Consider the following 19,673-nt stretch of genomic DNA (forward strand, 5'->3'; position numbering starts at 1 on the left):
ACCTCTGTAATTTAAGCACTCACTCTTATCCCCTTTGCCTTTATACAATGGCACTATGCACGCATTCCGCCAATCCTCAGGCACCTCACCATGAATCATTTATTTTTATTTTATTATGCTTTGTCGCTGTCTCCCGTGTCCCGTGTACCACATCTATCCAATTCACTCTATTCCTTGCATGCCTTTCACCCTCCTGCATGTTCAGGCCCCGATCACTCAATCTTTTTCACTCCATCTTTCCACCTCCAATTTGGTCTCCCACTTCTCCTCGTTCCCTCCACCTCTGACACATATATCCTCTTTGTCAATCTTTCCCCTCTCATTCTCTCCATGTGACCAAACCATTTCAAAACACCCTCTTCTGCTCTCTCAACCAGACACTTTTTATTTCCACACATCTCTCTCACCCTTACATTACTTACTCGATCAAACCACCTCACACCACATATTGTCCTCAAACATCTCATTTCCAGCACATCCACCCTCCTGCGCACAACTCTATCCATAGCCCACACCTCGCAACCATACAACATTGTTGGAACCACTATTCCTTCAAACATAGCCATTTTTGCTTTCCGAGATAATGTTCTCGACTTCCAAACATTCTTCAAGGCTCCCAGGATTTTCGCCCCCTCGCCCACCCTATGATTCACTTCCACTTCCATGGTTCCATCCGCTGCTAGATCCACTCCCAGATATCTAAAACACTCTACTTCCTCCAGTTTTTCTCCATTCAAACTTAGCTCCCAATTGACTTGACCCTCAACCCTACTGTACCTAATAACATTGCTTTTATTCACATTTACTCTTAACTTTCTTCTTTCACACACTTTACCAAACTCAGACACCAGCTTCTGCAGTTTCTTACATGAATCAGCTACCAGTGCTGTATCATAAGCGAACAACAACTGACTCACTTTCCAAGCTCTCTCATCCACAACAGAGTGCATACTTGCCCCTCTTTCCAAAACTCTTGCATTCACCTCCCTAACAACCCCCATCCATAAACAAATTAAACAACCAAGGAGACATCTCACACCCCTGCCGCAAACCTACATTCACTAAGAACCAATCACTTTCCTCTCTTCCTAAACGTACACATGTCTTACATCCTCGATAAAAACTTTTCACTGCTTCTAACAACTTGCCTCCTATACCATATATTCTTAAAACCTTCCACAGAGCATCTCTATCAACTCTATCATATGCCTTCTCCAGATCCATAAATGCTACATACAAATCCATTTGTTTTTCTAAGTATTTCTCACATACATTCTTCAAAGCAAACACCTGATCCACACATCCTCTACCACTTCTGAAACCACACTGCTCTTCCACAATCTGATGCTCTGTACACGCCTTCACCCTCTCAATCAATACCCTCCTATATAATTTACCAGGAATACTCAACAAACTTATACCTCTGTAATTTGAGCACTCACTCTTATCCCCTTTGCCTTTGTACAATGGCACTATGCAAGCATTCCGCCAATCCTCAGGCACCTCACCATGAGTCATACATACATTAAATAACCTTACCAACCAGTCAACAATACAGTCATCCCCTTTTTTAATAAATTCCACTGAAATACCATCCAAACCTGCTGCTTTGCCGGCTTTCATCTTCCGTAAAGCTTTTACTACCTCTTCTCTATTTACCAAATCATTTTCCCTAACCCTCTCACTTTGCACACCACCTCGACCAAAACACCCTATATCTGCCACTCTATCATCAAACACATTCAACAAACCTTCAAAATACTCACTCCATCTCCTCCTCACATCACCACTACTTGTTATCACCTCCCCATTAGCCCCCTTCACTGAAGTTCCCATTTGCTCCCTTGTCTTACTCACTTTATTTACCTCCTTCCAAAACATCTTTTTATTCTCCCTAAAATTTAATGATACTCTCTCACCCCAACTCTCATTTGCCCTCTTTTTCACCTCTTGCACCTTTCTCTTGACCTCCTGCCTGTTTCTTTTATACCTTTCCCACTCATTTGCATTTTTCCCTGCAAAAATCGTTCAAATGCCTCTCTTCTCTTTCACTAATAATCTTACTTCTTCATCCCACCACTCACTACCCTTTCTAATCAACCCACCTCCCACGCTTCTCATGCCACAAGCATCTTTTGCGCAAGCCATCACTGCTTCCCTAAATACATCCAGTTCCGCCCCCCCACTCCCCTTACCTCCTTTGTTCACCTTTTTCCATTGCTTAATGTGTTTACTTAATATTCCTGCTTAATTTTCCAACCTACTGCTTCTGTCTAATGCTTCCAGCTAATGCTCGTATCTCCTACTTCTGCAATAATGTTCATAAGTATTTCTAATATCTATTGATTCTACCATTTTGCCAAAAGTCAGGGCTAACTCAAAGTGCTTACCACAGGAAAATATAAGAGTTGCAAAGAATGAGATGTGTGAGCCAAGTGTTTCGTGTTGTGTGTGACAAGGAGAGATTATACGTTTATGGACATAGTGCCTGCAGTCCACATGTAGGTGAGGCTTGAAGATTTGGGAAACCACAATCTGTGGAATTAGATACGTATAAACTCTTGATTTTGTTTTTGTGTGTGCTAATGAGGCTGTGTTTTCTGATTTTGCTTATATTTGTGAGAGGGCTTAGTTTTGGTAGCTTTTAGCATCTGAAACTATGAAAATATTTGGCGATTAGGGAAGAGATGATGATGTAGCAAGCTCATGTTGGTATACATGTTAATGTAAGAATTACAGCACTGGGTGGAGTACATATATATGGCAACAAATGATAGGTGCAGTGTTATACGTGAGTTATACCTTGATAGCAATAGCAGTGCTCCTTGCACTTAGTTTTATTAAGCTCTTTTCATTGTTGACTTATTTTCCAGTTGTCTTCTGTACGAAAGTGGAATGGCCTTAGTGCATGATATGGAGCAGCAGCAGCATCAGCAAGAAACACACGTGACCACTGTTCAGTACAAACAGGTAATCACATGGAGGTCAGACAGCCTCTCCTGGAAACGAGGTGGTCAGCGAGTTAACATACTACTCGACAATTCATACTGTCTGCCTTTATTTATTCCCATCGCCACCCCGCCACACATGGAATAACAGCCCCCTCCCCCCTCATGTGTGCGAGGTAGCGCTAGGAAAAGACAACAAAGGCCCATTCGTTCACACGCAGTCTCTAGCTGTCATGTAATATATATATATATATATATATATATATATATATATATATATATATATATATATATATATATATATATATATAAGCTAAGAACCACGAGGAAAATGAAGTACGATAAGTTCCCAAGTGCACTTTCGTGTAATGATCACATCGTCATGGGGAGATACAAGAATGCGATAGAAGACGTGGAACAGTCAGCTGATATACAAGGAAGAGACGTAGCTAAAACGCCACTGGTAAACAATCACCGGCTGACTAGCAAACACAACAATTCAACATCTAAACAATGAAAACAAAACTACTTCGAACACAAGCCATCCTCAATGGCACTTAGACCCTTCTCATCCAAACCCCTCCGTATACGACTATGAACCCCCCCCCTCACAAAAAAGCTGACCCAGCCTCAAACTTTGTATAATATCTAAAATCTCACACATCCCCCGCACCTTAACACCAGAACCATTTTGGCAAGCCTGTAAATTCTGCTCCAAAATGAACTCCATGACGGATTCACCTCCTTCAAAACAAACCTGTCCTCGTATCCTCCAGCTTTGTGCCAATACCCCGACCCTTTTAACAACAGATTTGGATATTCTATACCACGAAAAAACCGGATAAATCTCACCTGGGACACTTCCTCAATGCTGCCAGCCGTGACAGAAGGTAGCAGGCCAAAACCTACTGTACAGTTCTTCGTGAAGTCTACCATCATTGTCCCTCCGATGGCGCGGAGTCGCCAGCACACGTTTTCCTGTCAAAAATTCACAGTATTTTCACTGCCGGGAATTACCCATAGCATCACAACACTATGACTCTCTATGCACCACCTTACAACCTTGGTCCATAAATTCTGCCACGTACCTGCTTAGATAACGGAAAAATTTCAACCATACACTCGCTATAAAGTTCGCCAGGAATGTCGACCCGCCAGACGGGCTACCGCCAACACGCACCAGGATCCAACCTCAATTACCTGACTTTCTTATATATATATATATATATATATATATATATATATATATATATATATATATATATATATATATATATATTTAAGCTGTAAAATGATGTGATTTTAATGTAGGGAAGGAAAGAGGATGCTCCTATGTCTGTAATGGTAATAATTCAAGTTGCCAATTGGTAATATTCTTTAACCAAATTGGTAAAATTTTGGAGATGAAAAAAGTTTGGTAATGGAAAATTGTGATTTGGTATTCTGGTAATGGTAAGGGAAATTTTGGTATGGTAGAAGTATACTTTTCATTTTTTAGTATTGACTACTTTGAAGAGTGATCAAACTTGATTATATCTGACATTGGCGATGTACAATGGACAGAGGCTGACAAGGTCTACATTTTCATATTATTGACGAGTTTCTTTTTCATTAATCATGGATGGAAATTTAACACTTACTCCCTCTGTGTAGATTTTGTCTAAGGTCAATGTAACGGAAAATATGCCATATTTATCCTATATCTATCTATCATCATTACTACAATTTCTGGATAATTTGTGATAATAGAATCATATGTACATATTATTGTTTCAGGAAATATGGTCATGAAATTCTGAATTTGGTAATAATTCATGTCGGCAACTTGGTTTATGCGGGAAGTTCGTAAACAACAACTGGGGTGGACACTTCACCTTACGTGTTTAGGTATGTTCAGGGATATTTTAAGTCCTAATAACCTGAGAAGTCATTTTTTTAGGTATGTTCAGAGATATTTTGAGTCCTAATAATCTCAGAAGTATTTTTTTTTTAGGTATATTCAAGGATATTTTGAGTCCTAATAACCTGAGACGAAGTGGGCATTAGAATGAAGGAACAGGAGATTGTACACGTACAGAAGTATGAGGTGATTAAAGTATTACAGTGTGTATATAAATACCAAATATGAAGATAAGTCTTATCATATATGTGTCTCAGCAAATGAGAGTATTGAGGCTTAGGTTTGTGACTAATGGAGTTCTGTAATTTTAGGGCTATTTCCACTTATTTGATTCCGGTGCTTTAGGACACACATACCTCAGGGCTTATTGTACATTGCTAGTAATGTATTGGTCTAAATCTTATATAGAAAAAGTGGTTAAGAAGAAGTAATACATCCATGAGAAAAGTTATCATCCTAGGTTAACACTACAGATCCTCTTATAGATGTATTTATTTTTTTTATTTGATTTTATTATACTTTGTCGCTGTCTCCCACGTCAGTGAGGTAGCGCAAGGAAACAGACGAAAGATTGGCCCAACCCACCCACTTACACATGTATATACATACACGTCCACACACGCACATATACACACCTATACATCTCAACGTATAGCCATATATACATTCACAGACATATACATATATACACATGTACATAATTCATACTTGCTGCCTTTATTCATTTCCCTCACCTTACTGATTGGCATGTTTTAAGATGGGATTCTGCCCCAGCAGGTTGTAATCATGCTGGGTGTGGGAGCTGTTACTGCAGGAGGCAACCCTCTACCATACTCCGATGTCTCTCCAAATGTAAGTAATTGATAATGGCCCTTAGTATTTATATTTCTGCAGTTCAATAGATGATTGGAATGACACAACACTTGAAGTGAAGTTTCATGCAGCATCTGAACTATAGTCCTATAGTTCATGGTCACAACACACGAACTGCAATTTGTTAGAGGATACACAATATTGTTTACCACAACATATGAAGTGCAGTTTGGCACAGGATCTTAACAGTAATTTGTTTCATTAACCGAACTAAAGTTTGATACAGAATCTGTACTTAGAGTGCATGCGAGCTTGATAAATTCATTGATGGAATTACGGATAGTTAGTTGAAATTTCGTACTCTCTCAGTAGTCTTCTAGATAAGATTTTTGAGGTTACCAGAAAGCACTCAGCACTTCATCTACTCTAGTTCATGACATTTATGTGTCTGTTTAGATACCATTAATTCAAAATGCCAAAACAAAAATGCTTCATATCAAATTGTTGCTTACTTGCTTCAAGAGATATGATATCATCTCTTTTCAAAGTGGTGAAGATATGCATAATTGATAGTTAAATAGTGTCACCAGATGGGGAGTTTAGTTTCTACCAGTGGTATTAAAGAGTTAGGGTAGTAGTGTTTACCATTAGTGGTACATATGTAAGGGTGTAAAGTCTACCTTTAGTGATAGGCAGTTAGGGTTGAAACAGTCTCAGTAGTATATGCAGTATGCATCACAAGTGCTCTTGTTAATGCAGTGAAACCCAAGTTTCCACATTTTTTTTTTTTTTTGGTATTCAGTGTACTCTGTGGATCTTGAGTACATTTTCAACTATGCTGTTAAGAACAGACTCTGTAAAGGATGAACATTTGAGTAATTAGCAAATTTTGAGCTCACACAATACATTCCATTTACATAATTTTCTTTGTATATTTATTGATATGATACTACTTATTAATGAAAAATACATTTCTAGATTATGTTTTTGCATCACTGCACTTCTACCATGAACAAACTGAATGTTAATGTTGACAGTAAAGACAAACTTGAAATTTCCAAACAGCCCAGTGGAGAATCTACTCCCCAGAACCTTTGTCACAAACAATTAGTGAAAATCTAACACTGGCTCAGTCATGATCACGAAATGTAAGGAGTGCAAATAACTTTGAGAGTGTCTTTTGTAGGAAAAATAGAAATGTTGGCAATCTGAATGGAATATCAAAATTGGCCACAGATGCCCTTAAAGTAAGCATGATAAGTGCAAAGATGCAATATGTAATTTTTCACTTGACAGTTACAAAATGCATTTTTTTTTTTTTTTTGTATGTGATGGGAGTGAAAAAAATGGATTTTAAGAGGCATCAAGAATGTAACCTATTTTTTCCTCTATATTATTTGGGTTGCTATGCACATATTCACTGCAAGCCTTTCTCTAGTAATGGTGTCCTTTGTTCATTGAAGGGGAGAGGTATGCATAATAAGTTCGAGTTATATTCTTCAAGCACATCATAGCAGTCACAGAATTCACAAATCTGAAACACAGCCCTCATAAAAGTTATACAAAGGAATAGGGGTTCCAATGACTTAATTGTGTTTGCCAGTTCTTAGATTGAGGTAAGTAATCCGCACCAACAGAAAAGAATAATCATGGAGGAAACAGTGTATTGCCAAGCACCTTAACAAAGATAAAGCATTTAGAACTGTTGTAATACATATATTCACTTGACTCATAAGGCCATGTTGCACATATGATAACAGATAGTTAGCCAAAGTTTAGATCATCATCCTTTTGAAGAAAAATAATTGGGAACCAGCCAAACATGAACAAGAAAGGGATAATTTTATTTAGAAAATCAGTTTTTTTCATTCACAGCAAAATTTGAAGCCAGTTTCACTGATCTTTTAAAGTTATCCTGCAACAAAAATTAAATAGAAGACATGCTAATTATTGCTACTTGTTTGCGTATAATTTTTTCCCTTAAACAGTTATCATAGGTTTACACTCAAACAATTTTTGACGATAGTCAATGATATACTGTCTCCTTATTCATGTATCATACAAAAATATCAAAAAAGTTTACTCATAAATGACATCACATCAAGATTGTAACTTTTCATTTAAGTTTACAGGAATTACTTTTGGTCAAAATACAAATTCTTTTGACAAAATCAAAGTTTAAGATAACTAGGATACAGAGAACAAAATCATAGACAGGGGTTGCCCACTACTGCTAAATTTCATATATCATGATAAAACAACTGATATAAGTCTACTGATGAAATGTGAGGTGTGATTTTTCAAGTAATGTTTTCCATAATATTTCATTGCAATGAGAGAACTCCTCAAGTACATAAACCTCCACTGAATCATATCATCCCGGTTTTCACAACACATGCTACAGATACTTATTGGCCTATGTTAGTATTTATTACAGTTTAAATTCTAACACAAGTATAAAGAGTACCAAACATATTGCATGTACATAAACTATCAGTCACATACCTAATTCTTACAAGTTCCAATACTTGTATGAGACCTATATGTGAGTTAACCCAGTCTTTTGTTCTGCTAAGACAAATTAAACTATTCTAAATGGTAATAACAGAAAATTGACCACATGTAATTGCATTTACAAAGTACTGAAATTCAATGTAATTACAGTAAGAGTATAAAAGATAAAGACAAGACAATCACAGGGAATAGGAAGACTTTTCAGTGTAAGCTACATAATATCTTATTGGTGCAGTTAGTAATCGATATACTGTCCTTCAGTCTTGTATATGGAAAATTCATGGCAAACTCAAATTTGGTTGATATATGAATAGCTCGTAGTTAATGCACATTCAATGAGGTACAATAATGTATATGTAAAAACTGAGACATACTAATTAGCAAAGCACATGTGTCTACTTTAAAGGATTTGTGTAATATTCAACAGTTACTTATGAACTTCAAGATATCTTGCACTGATATATGATTCGCAGAAAATATTACTCAAGTTGTAAATGATAAGTAAATTTTAGTTTACTTATATCACTGTTAGATGCAAACCAAAGGTTTTACTAACTCTTTTATGCAAAAAATTTTCTATTTTATGAGAAGTTACTGGATATATGTAATTTTATTCATATCCACTCATAATGAGAGTTCAAATACAGAATAAATGGATGATAAGTGAAAATATAATGTTTCTGGAAATCACTTAATCTAATGAATACCTTGAAGGTAACTGGGCTTCAGCAAAGACCATGCTCATGGTTTTCTTATATATATATATATATATATATATATATATATATATAAACTAAGTTTATTTCCAACACATGAAATTAATTTTAAAGCTTCTCAGCTGCCTAACCTGGCTCTTGCTTACAAGCATTACTCATATTTTCATGCACACTGTTATCTTTACTGGCTTTTCAGAACCTTGAGTGTCTTGGTACCTGAAATATCATACAGCTCCTTTGAGTTGACGGTAGCAATAATTTTGCGATCTCCATGGATGCGGGGCAGGAATCGCATAGTGTGAGAAAATTTCCCTTTAGGTGGTACCTCACTGGAAAATACATAAAAAGTAGTAAGATTCTATTTCAGAATTAATGATCATCATTGCAACACCCTATGGCCCTATATCATTTCTGTTTTCAATATTCAAACTTTGCTAAAAACTGATCTACAACAGAAGCAAAATATCCCACTCCTACTAACACAATATGGCTTCAGGCTCATCCACTCCAAATACTTAGCTCACGTAACTCATCCTAGATGACTTCAACCAACCACAACCCCAAACCAACACAACACTAAATGAAATAGAAATCAGGAAAGCAGTTGACACTCTCTGACACATCCTCACTCACAAGGTACTCAACACCACCTTCCACTACAGTTACAAAAGTAGTTGGCCAATTCATAGCTGGCTGCCATGCCAGAGTCACTAAGTGGTTTTGCTACCCCTCTTCAGTTTTTCTTACACAATCTCCTTTTATTTCCACCAAACCAAAAAATAAACTTCACAGCCACAAAAACCCTGACGCCATACTAGCAACAACAAACATGGAGCACTGCATTACACAGAAGTCTTCAATCACTCTTTTATCCGTGACAGACACAAATCCATCTGATACCTTCCAGTCCCCTTAAATTGACAGTCACTCCCACCAAGTAAAACATCAACCATTCTAAGCATCACATCCAACACACACATGAGAGTCAATCCTTGTACCAGTAACATCAACACAAAGGATCACACAAACTAAACACCCATAGAACAATGACTGGGACTAGATTTGGACAAGAAAAAGAATACCCCAACTACCTGTACAAACAAATCATCTGCTCCACTTTAAACTGCACCTCACCTGCCTAGCTGCAAACCACCAAAAATTGCAGTCAGAACAATCAGTGGTTGCCGAGTAACTACAAATACTCAATACCATCTCAGTAAAACTAACATCCTCCTGTTGCAGTCCCACTTCATCATGTTTGGCACTTAGATCTATGCAACAGCTCACCCCACCCAAAACACTGTTATCAACCACCAAGTCAGAATGAAAAGTTTCCTCTGTCTGACACTTTAGTAACCTCTACTCACCTAACTCCCAACAAATATAACACACAGTATGCATACACATGGAAATAGACCAAAAAGCACTAAACAACCAACCTCCCAACTCAGCTTAAACTCAAGCTCAGCAGACATACAGTCACTCAAGAAACCACTCTCCCTTGACAAAGATTAGTCACATTCTCCTGCTTTCACTCTTGACACCAACCATCACTATGCTACAAACCATTTCATCATATCTGAAGACCTTTCATGCCCATGATGCAGCTGCCAAAAAGAAGAAACCATGCACTTCCCAGTCAAGTGTCTTGCAGTCTTTGCATAGACACAAACACACAAAACACTTATGACCTGAAAGCGTCCTCTTTCTAAAGGCTCACACAGCCCAAAACTGGAGTAAAAAAATTTTCATGAGACTGTACAGCCTTGCAGGCACCGTCCAGTAACACCTTATGGTGACAGTGTCTACCTCCTTTATCATGAGAATTATACTAAACTTCATTCATTCATTTATTATGCTTAATTGCTGTTTCCCGCGTCAGCGCCAGGAAACAGACGAAGAATGGCCCATTCACTCATATACACATATGTATACAGAAATGCCCATACACACACACATATACATACATATACATATCAACATATACATACATACACATACACAGACATATACATATATACACAATACATATTCATACTTGTTTGCCTTTATCCATTCCTGGTGCTACCCTGCCCCACAGGAAACAGCATCGCTACCCCCTGCTTCAGCGAGGTAGCACCAGGAAACAGACAAAAAAGGCCACATTCGTTCACGCTCAGTCTCTAGCTGTCATGTATAATGCACTGAAATCCACATCCAGGCCCCAAAGACCTTTCCATGGTTTACCCTAGATGTTTCACATACCGTGATTCAGTCCATTGACAGCACGTCAACCCTGGTATCAACTTCATATCAGATGATAAAAAAAAAATCTGTTTTGTATTAATCTAATACAATGTATTAAGGAACATACCTTTCAATAGTAATTGATCTTGAACGAAGTAGGCCAGCACCATCCACACTGAGGTGCAACTCGGTGAGTGGAACGTCTAGTGGGTTGTTAAAGGAGAGAGTAATTTCGCACGCCTGTTTTACTCGTGCCTCTTGAGGGGTCTGCAAAAATACAACTTGACAGTTGATATGAGGTGAACATGCTCTGCTTAACTATCTTATAAGACAGGACAGCAGGAATTCACTTATAGATATTTCATTGTAATTTATGATTTTTTTAAAGGATGCATAAAATAAAAAGCCTACACAAAAATATATATAGAAAAAAAAATCACCAGTGAAATAGCTTTGTACTTCTGCAGTTTGATAATATCAAAAGCTTTCCTATTCATAGTCTTAATAAAAAATACATTCAATTTATATATCTCAAACAATATCAATATTTCAAATGTCACACACCATATTTATGTATGGTTGATTAGACAGAGCTTGTAGGAATTTTGAGTGTCCTGCCACCTTATTGATCTGTTGAAAGAATTACTATGTTACAGCAGAAGCAATTCTTGTTTTCTTTTAGAACCAGAAAAAAAAAATCCATAGCCATTAACTGTCATATTAACTCTTCTTTTCTACGAAACTTTTCATAACATTGTCATTCCTCTGTCTCACTGTCGTAATAAAATCTTCCTATACATTCAACACCTCGTGATAAGCTAGAGCATGTTACCTGAATCTGCAACTTAGGTTTTTCCACTATGAAGTCATCTTCATCAGTCCAGGTCTGGGAAGTTTCATGTACACGGCAGATAGCATAGATCTTCATCATGCAGTTTTCTACCATCTTCTTCCAGTACTCATTGTATTGGATGGTCAGAGCCACATCCTGTATATTCACATTATTTGTTAATTTCATTACTTAATCATAAATTCCAAATAATTCATGATTTCATCATCTATGCAAATGAAATTGTTCAGAGGCTCTTAAGTTTCAGCAATATTCTCTCTCTCAATGTAGGTAATGAAAAATGTGTTATATGATGTAGACAGACAAGACGTTAAAGGCAAAGCCCATAGTGTGTGGACAAGAAAATCATGACTGAGAAGTATTATTATTTTATTATACTTTGTCGCTGTCTCCCGCGTTAGCGAGATAGTGCAAGGAAACAGACGAAAGAATGGCCCAACCCACCCACATACATATGTATATACATACATGTCCACACATTCGCCTATACATACCTATACATTACAACACATACATATATATACATACACAGACATACATATATACACATGTACATAATTCATACTGTCTGCCCTTATTCATTCCTGTTGCCACCCCACCACACATGAAATGACAACCCCCTCCCCCCACATATGCACGAGGTAGTGCTAGGAAAGACAACAAAGGCCGCATTCATTCACACTCAGTCTCTAGCTGTCATGTATAATGCACCGAAACCACGGCTCCCTTTCCACATCCAGGCCCCACAAAACTTTCCATGGTTTACCCCAGACGCTTCACATGCCCTGGTTCAATCCATTGACAGCACGTCGACCCTGGTATACCACATCATTCTAATTCACTCTATTCCTTGCACGCCTTTCACCCTCCTGCATGTTCAGGCCCCGATCACTCAAAATCCCTTTCATTCCATCCTTCCACCTCCAATTTGGTCTCCCACTTCTCGTTCCCTCCACCTCTGACATATATATCCTCTTTGTCAATCTTTCCTCACTCATTCTCTCCATGTGACCAAACCATTTTAAAACACCCTCTTCTGCTCTCTCAACCACACTCTTTTTGTTACCATACATCTCTTACGCGATCAAACCACCTCACACCACATATTGTCCTCAAACATCTCATTTCCAGCACATCCACCATCCTCCGCACAACTGTATCTACAGCCCACGCCTCGCAATCATATAACATTGTTGGAACCACTATTCCTTCAAACATAGCCATTTTTGCTTTCCAAGATAACGTTCTCGACTTCCACAAATTTTTCAACGCTCCCAGAACTTTCGCCCCCTCCCCACCGTATGATTAACTTCCTCTTCCATGGTTCCATCCGTTGCCAAATCCACTCCCAGATATCTGAAACACTTCACTTCCTCCAGTTTTTCTCCATTCAGACTTACCCCCCAATTGACTAGTCCCTCAGCCCCACTGTACCTAATAACCTTGCTCTTATTCACATTTACTCTCAGCTTTCTTCTTTCACACACTTTACCAAACTCAGTCAACAGCTTCTGCAGTTTCTCACCCGAATCAGCCACCAGCGCTGTATCGTCAGCGAACAACAACTGACTCACTTCCTAAGCTCTCTCATCCACAACAGAATGCATACTTGCCCCTCTCTCCAACACTCTTGCATTCACCTCCCTAACAACCCCAGCCATGAACAAATTAAACAACCTTGGAGACATTATGCACCCCTGCCGCAAACTGACATTCACTGAGAACCAATCACTTTCCTCTCTTCCTACTCATACACATGCCTTACATCCTCGATAAAAACTTTTCACTACTTCTAACAACTTGCCTCCCTCACCATATATTCTTGATACCTTCCACAGAGCATCTCTATCAACTCTGTCATATGCCTTCTCCAGATCCATAAATGCTACATACATACATTAAATATCCTTTCCAACCAGTCAAGTACACAGTCACCCCCTTTTTTGATAAATTCCACTGCAGTACCATCCAAACCCGTTGCCTTGCCAGCTTTCATCTTCCGCAATGCTTTTACTACCTCTTCTCTGTTTCCCAAATAAATCTCCCTAACCCTCTCACTTCGCACACCACCTCGACCAAAACACCCTACATTTGCCACTCTATCATCTAACACATTCAACAAACCTTCAAAATACTCACTCCATCTCCTTCTCACATTACCACTACTTGTTATCACCTCCCCATTAGCCCGCTTCACTAATGTTCCCATTTGTTCTCTTGTCTTACGCACCTTATTTACCTCCTTCCAAAACATCTTTTTATTCTCCCTAAAATTTAATGATACTCTCTCACCCCAACTCTCATTTGCCCTCTTTTTCACCTCTTGCACCTTCCTCTTGATCTCCTGCCTCTTTCTTTTATACATCTCCTAGTCATTTGCACTATTTCCCTGCAAAACTCGTCGTAATGCCTCTCTCTTCTCTTTCACTAATAATCTTACATCTTCATCCCACCACTTTCTAATCTGCCCACCTCCCACACTTCTCATGCCACAAGCATCTTTTGCGCAAGCCATCACTGCTTCCCCTAAATACATCCCATTCTTCCCCTACTCCCCCTACATCCTTTGCTCTCACCTTTTTCCATTCTGCACTCAGCCTCTCCTGGTACTTCCTCACACAAGTCTCCTTCCCAAGCTCACTTAGTCTCACCACTCTCTTCACCCCAACATTCTCTCTTCTTTTCTGAAAACCTCTACAAATCTTCACCTTTGTCTGAGAAGTAGATGATATATTTACTTATTCAGTTTTACTTGATCACTGTCTCCCACGTCAGTGAGGTAGCGCTAGGAAACAGACGAAGAATGGCCCATCCACTCATTATTTTTTTTTTTTTTTATTATACTTTGTCGCTGTCTCCCGCGTTTGCGAGGTAGCGCAAGGAAACAGACGAAAGAAATGGCCCAACCCCCCCCATACACATGTATATACATACGTCCACACACGCAAATATACATACCTACACAGCTTTCCATGGTTTACCCCAGACGCTTCACATGCCTTGATTCAATCCACTGACAGCACGTCAACCCCGGTATACCACATTGCTCCAATTCACTCTATTCCTTGCCCTCCTTTCACCCTCCTGCATGTTCAGGCCCCGATCACACAAAATCTTTTTCACTCCATCTTTCCACCTCCAATTTGGTCTCCCTCTTCTCCTCGTTCCCTCCACCTCCGACACATATATCCTCTTGGTCAATCTTTCCTCACTCATTCTCTCCATGTGCCCAAACCACTTCAAAACACCCTCTTCTGCTCTCTCAACCACGCTCTTTTTATTTCCACACATCTCTCTTACCCTTACGTTACTCACTCGATCAAACCACCTCACACCACACATTGTCCTCAAACATCTCATTTCCAGCACATCCATCCTCCTGCGCACAACTCTATCCATAGCCCACGCCTCGCAACCATACAACATTGTTGGAACCACTATTCCTTCAAACATACCCATTTTTGCTTTCCGAGATAATGTTCTCGACTTCCACACATTCTTCAAGGCTCCCAGAATTTTCGCCCCCTCCCCCACCCTATGATCCACTTCCGCTTCCATGGTTCCATCCGCTGCCAGATCCACTCCCAGATATCTAAAACACTTCACTTCCTCCAGTTTTTCTCCATTCAAACTCACCTCCCAATTGACTTGACCCTCAACCCTACTGTACCTAATAACCTTGCTCTTATTCACATTTACTCAACTTTCTTCTTCCACACACTTTACCAAACTCAGTCACCAGCTTCTGCAGTTTCTCACATGAATCAGCCACCAGCGCTGTATCATCAGCGAACAACAACTGACTCACTTCCCAAGCTCTCTCATCCCCAACAGACTTCATACTTGCCCCTCTTTCCAAAACTCTTGCATTTACCTCCCTAACAACCCCATCCATAAACAAATTAAACAACCATGGAGACATCACACACCCCTGCCGCAAACCTACATTCACTGAGAACTAATCACTTTCCTCTCTTCCTACACGTACACATGCCTTACATCCTCGATAAAAACTTTTCACTGCTTCTAACAACTTTCCTCCCACACCATATATTCTTAATACCTTCCACAGAGCATCTCTATCAACTCTATCATATGCCTTCTCCAGATCCATAAATGCTACATACAAATCCATTTGCTTTTCTAAGTATTTCTCACATACATTCTTCAAAGCAAACACCTGATCCACACATCCTCTACCACTTCTGAAACCACACTGCTCTTCCCCAATCTGATGCTCTGTACATGCCTTCACCCTCTCAATCAATACCCTCCCATATAATTTACCAGGAATACTCAACAAAGTTATACCTCTGTAATTTGAGCACTCACTCTTATCCCCTTTGCCTTTGTACAATGGCACTATGCACGCATTCCGCCAATCCTCAGGCACCTCACCATGAGTCATACATACATTAAATAACCTTACCAACCAGTCAACAATACAGTCACCCCCTTATTTAATAAATTCCACTGCAATACCATCCAAACCTGCTGCCTTGCCGGCTTTCATCTTCCGCAAAGCTTTCACTACCTCTTCTCTGTTTACCAAATCATTTTCCCTAACCCTCTCACTTTGCACACCACCTCGACCAAAACACCCTATATCTGCCACTCTATCATCAAACACATTCAACAAACCTTCAAAATACTCACTCCATCTCCTTCTCACATCACCACTACTTGTTATCACCTCCCCATTTGCGCCCTTCACTGAAGTTCCCATTTGCTCCCTTGTCTTACGCACTTTATTTACCTCCTTCCAGAACATCTTTTTATTCTCCCTAAAATTTAATGATACTCTCTCACCCCAACTCTCATTTGCCCTTTTTTTCACCTCTTGCACCTTTCTCTTGACCTCCTGTCTCTTTCTTTTATACATCTCCCACTCAATTGCATTTTTTCCCTGCAAAAATCGTCCAAATGCCTCTCTCTTCTCTTTCACTAATACTCTTACTTCTTCATCCCACCACTCACTACCCTTTCTAATCAATCAACCCACCTCCCACTCTTCTCATGCCACAAGCATCTTTTGCGCACAAGCATCTTTTGCGCTATCCATCCACTCATATACACACATATATGCCCATACATGCACATACATATCACCATATACACATATAAGTATCAACATATACATACACATACACAGACATATACATATATACACATGCACATATTCATGCTTGCCTTCTTCCATTCCTGGCATTACCCCACCCCACAGGAAACAGCATCACTATGCCTGCTTCAGCAAGGTAGCGCAAGGAAAACAGACATTAAATGCCACCTTCATTCACACACAGTCTCTAGCTCCCAATCCACATCCAGGCCCCACAGACCTTTCCACGGTTTACCCCAGACTTTTCACATGCCCTGGTTCAGTCCACTGACAGCACGTCGACCCCGGTATACCACATCGTTCCAGTTTACTCTATTCCTTGCAAGCCCTTCACCCTCCTATATGATCAGGCCCTGATCACACAAAATCTTTATCACTCCATCCTTCCACCTCCAAGTTGGTCTCCTGCTTCTCCTTGTTCCCTCTATCTCTGACACATCCCCTTTGTCAATCTTTCCTCACTCATTCTCTCCATAATGTCCAAACCACTTCAACACACCCTCTTCTTCTTTCTCAACCACACACTTTGTATTTCCACACATTTCTGTTATCCTTCATTACTTACTTGATCAGACCACATCACACCACATATTGTTCTCAAACATTTCATTTCCAACAAATCCACCCTTCTCTGTATAACCCTATCTACAGCTCATGCCTTGCAACCATATAATATTGTTGGAACTACTATTTCTTCAAGCATACTCATTTTTGCTCTGAGATAATGTTTTCTCCTTCCACACATTCTTCATTGCCCCCAGAACCTTCTCCTTTCACACACTTTTCCAAACTCAGTCACCAACTTCTGCAGTTTCTGTCTCAAATCAGCCACTGGAGCTGTATCATTGGCGAACAACAACTGACTCTTCCCAGGCCCACTCTCATCCCCAACAGACTGTATACTCTCCCCTCTCTCCAAAACTCTTGCATTTACCTCCCTAATCACTCCATCCATAAACATTAAACAATGATGGAGACATCATACACCCCTGCCACAGACCACCCTTCACTGGGAACCGATCACTTTCCTCTCTTCCTACTCATACCCATGTCTTACATCCTTGGTAGAAACTTTTTACAGCTTTTAGCAACTTACCTCCCACACCATATACTCTTAAGATCAAGATCTTCCACAAAGCATCTCTATCAACCCTATCGTATGTCTTCTCCAGATCCATAATTGCTACATACAAATCCATCTGTTTTTTTAAGTATTTCTCACACATTCTTCAAAGCAAGCACCTGATCCACACATCCTCTACCGCTTCTGAAACCACACTGCTCCTCCCCAATCTGACTCTGTACATGCCTTCACCCTCTCAGTCAATACGCTCCCATACAATTTCCCAGGAATACTCAACAAACTTATGCCTCTGTAGTTTGAACACTCACCTTTATCCCTTTTGCCTTTGTACAATGGCACTATGCAAGGATTCCACCAATCCTCAGGCACTTTACCCTGATCCATACATACATTAAATATCTTTACCAACCAATCAACAACACAGTCACCCCCTTTCTTAATAAATTCTACTGCAATACCATCCAAACCTGCTGCCTTGCTGGATTTCATTGCAAAGCTTTCACTACCTCTTCTTTCTTAACCAAAGCAGTCTCTCTGACCCCTCTCAATTCGAACATCACCCTGACCAAAACACCTTACATCTGCCACTTTATCATCAAACACATTCATTAAACCTGCAAAATACTCACTCCATCTTCTTTTCACTTCATCATTACCTGTTATTACCTCCCCCCTGGCCCCCTTCACCGATGTTCCCATTTGTTCTCTTGTCTTTTGTAGGCTATTTACCTCCTTCCAAAACATCTTTTTACTCCCTAAAATTTAATGATACTCTTTCATCCCAACTCTCATTTGCTCTCTTTTTCAACCCTTGCACCTTCCCCTCGATCTCTTGCTGCTTTCTTTTATACATCTCCCATTCAGTTGCACTCCTTCCTTGTAAGTATTGTCCAAACACCTCTCTTTTCTCTTTCATTAATAACTTTACTTCTGTGTCCCCCCCACTCACTACCCTTTCTAATCTCTAATCTGCCCACCTCCCATCTTTCTCATGCCACATACTTCTTTTGCAAATGCCATCACTGCTTCCCTAAATACATCACATTCCTCGCTCATTCCCCTGACGTCGTTTGCTCTCACCTATTGCCAATCTACGCTCAATCTCTCCTGGTACTTCCTCTCACAAGTTTCCTTTCCAAGCTCACTTACTCTCACCTCTCTCATCTCCCCAACATTCTCTCTTCATTTGTGAAAACCTCTACAAATTTTCACCTTTGCCTCCACAAGATAGTGGTTACATTTGGTTATGTGATACTATGAATAATCTTTACATCTTTTTAGGATATATGTATAGAATTCTGTGGCCTACCTGTGTCTGTTTAGGTCCCAGAGTAAAGGTTCCCTCAGCTTTCTTGATGAGGGAAACATTGACACCAGTGTAGAATACGGACCTTGCAGAGAGAAGACTGCTGATTTTTCTTGGCTCATCTGATTCATTACGTACCACAACCTAACATGAAATTGGAAAACATTGCCTTATTAGTTTTTTCATGTAAAGAATTG

General features: G+C 39.5%; 2 protein-coding genes and 1 long non-coding RNA gene across 3 annotated transcripts in view; 1 reads left to right on the forward strand and 2 right to left on the reverse strand.

Moving 5' to 3' along the window:
• The window catches only part of LOC139761062 (organic cation transporter protein-like), a 78,817-nt gene extending 74,697 nt beyond the window's left edge, over nucleotides 1–4,120 (reverse strand). The window contains exons 1-2 of the mRNA XM_071684858.1: nucleotides 4,037–4,120; nucleotides 3,801–3,926 (exon numbers count right to left, since the gene is read on the reverse strand). The gene's annotated coding sequence lies outside the window, so the exon portion shown is untranslated. The remainder of the gene's footprint in view (nucleotides 1–3,800; nucleotides 3,927–4,036) is intronic.
• LOC139761064 (uncharacterized) lies at nucleotides 2,821–5,909 on the forward strand. Its single transcript, XR_011715450.1, has 3 exons — nucleotides 2,821–2,970; nucleotides 4,725–4,835; nucleotides 5,626–5,909. It is a non-coding gene; the product is annotated as an uncharacterized lncRNA (long non-coding RNA).
• Nucleotides 5,910–7,489: 1,580 nt separating this feature from the next.
• LOC139761061 (hemocyte protein-glutamine gamma-glutamyltransferase-like) overlaps nucleotides 7,490–19,673 on the reverse strand; it is a 58,584-nt gene continuing 46,400 nt past the window's right edge. The window contains exons 11-14 of the mRNA XM_071684857.1: nucleotides 19,480–19,620; nucleotides 11,950–12,105; nucleotides 11,245–11,384; nucleotides 7,490–9,220 (exon numbers count right to left, since the gene is read on the reverse strand). Of these exons, the coding sequence (XP_071540958.1) occupies nucleotides 9,073–9,220; nucleotides 11,245–11,384; nucleotides 11,950–12,105; nucleotides 19,480–19,620 (585 nt within the window). The 3' untranslated portion in view covers nucleotides 7,490–9,072. The remainder of the gene's footprint in view (nucleotides 9,221–11,244; nucleotides 11,385–11,949; nucleotides 12,106–19,479; nucleotides 19,621–19,673) is intronic.

The sequence above is a fragment of the Panulirus ornatus genome, chromosome 39, assembly GCF_036320965.1.
Source record: "Panulirus ornatus isolate Po-2019 chromosome 39, ASM3632096v1, whole genome shotgun sequence".
Taxonomy (NCBI): Eukaryota; Metazoa; Arthropoda; class Malacostraca; order Decapoda; family Palinuridae; genus Panulirus; species Panulirus ornatus.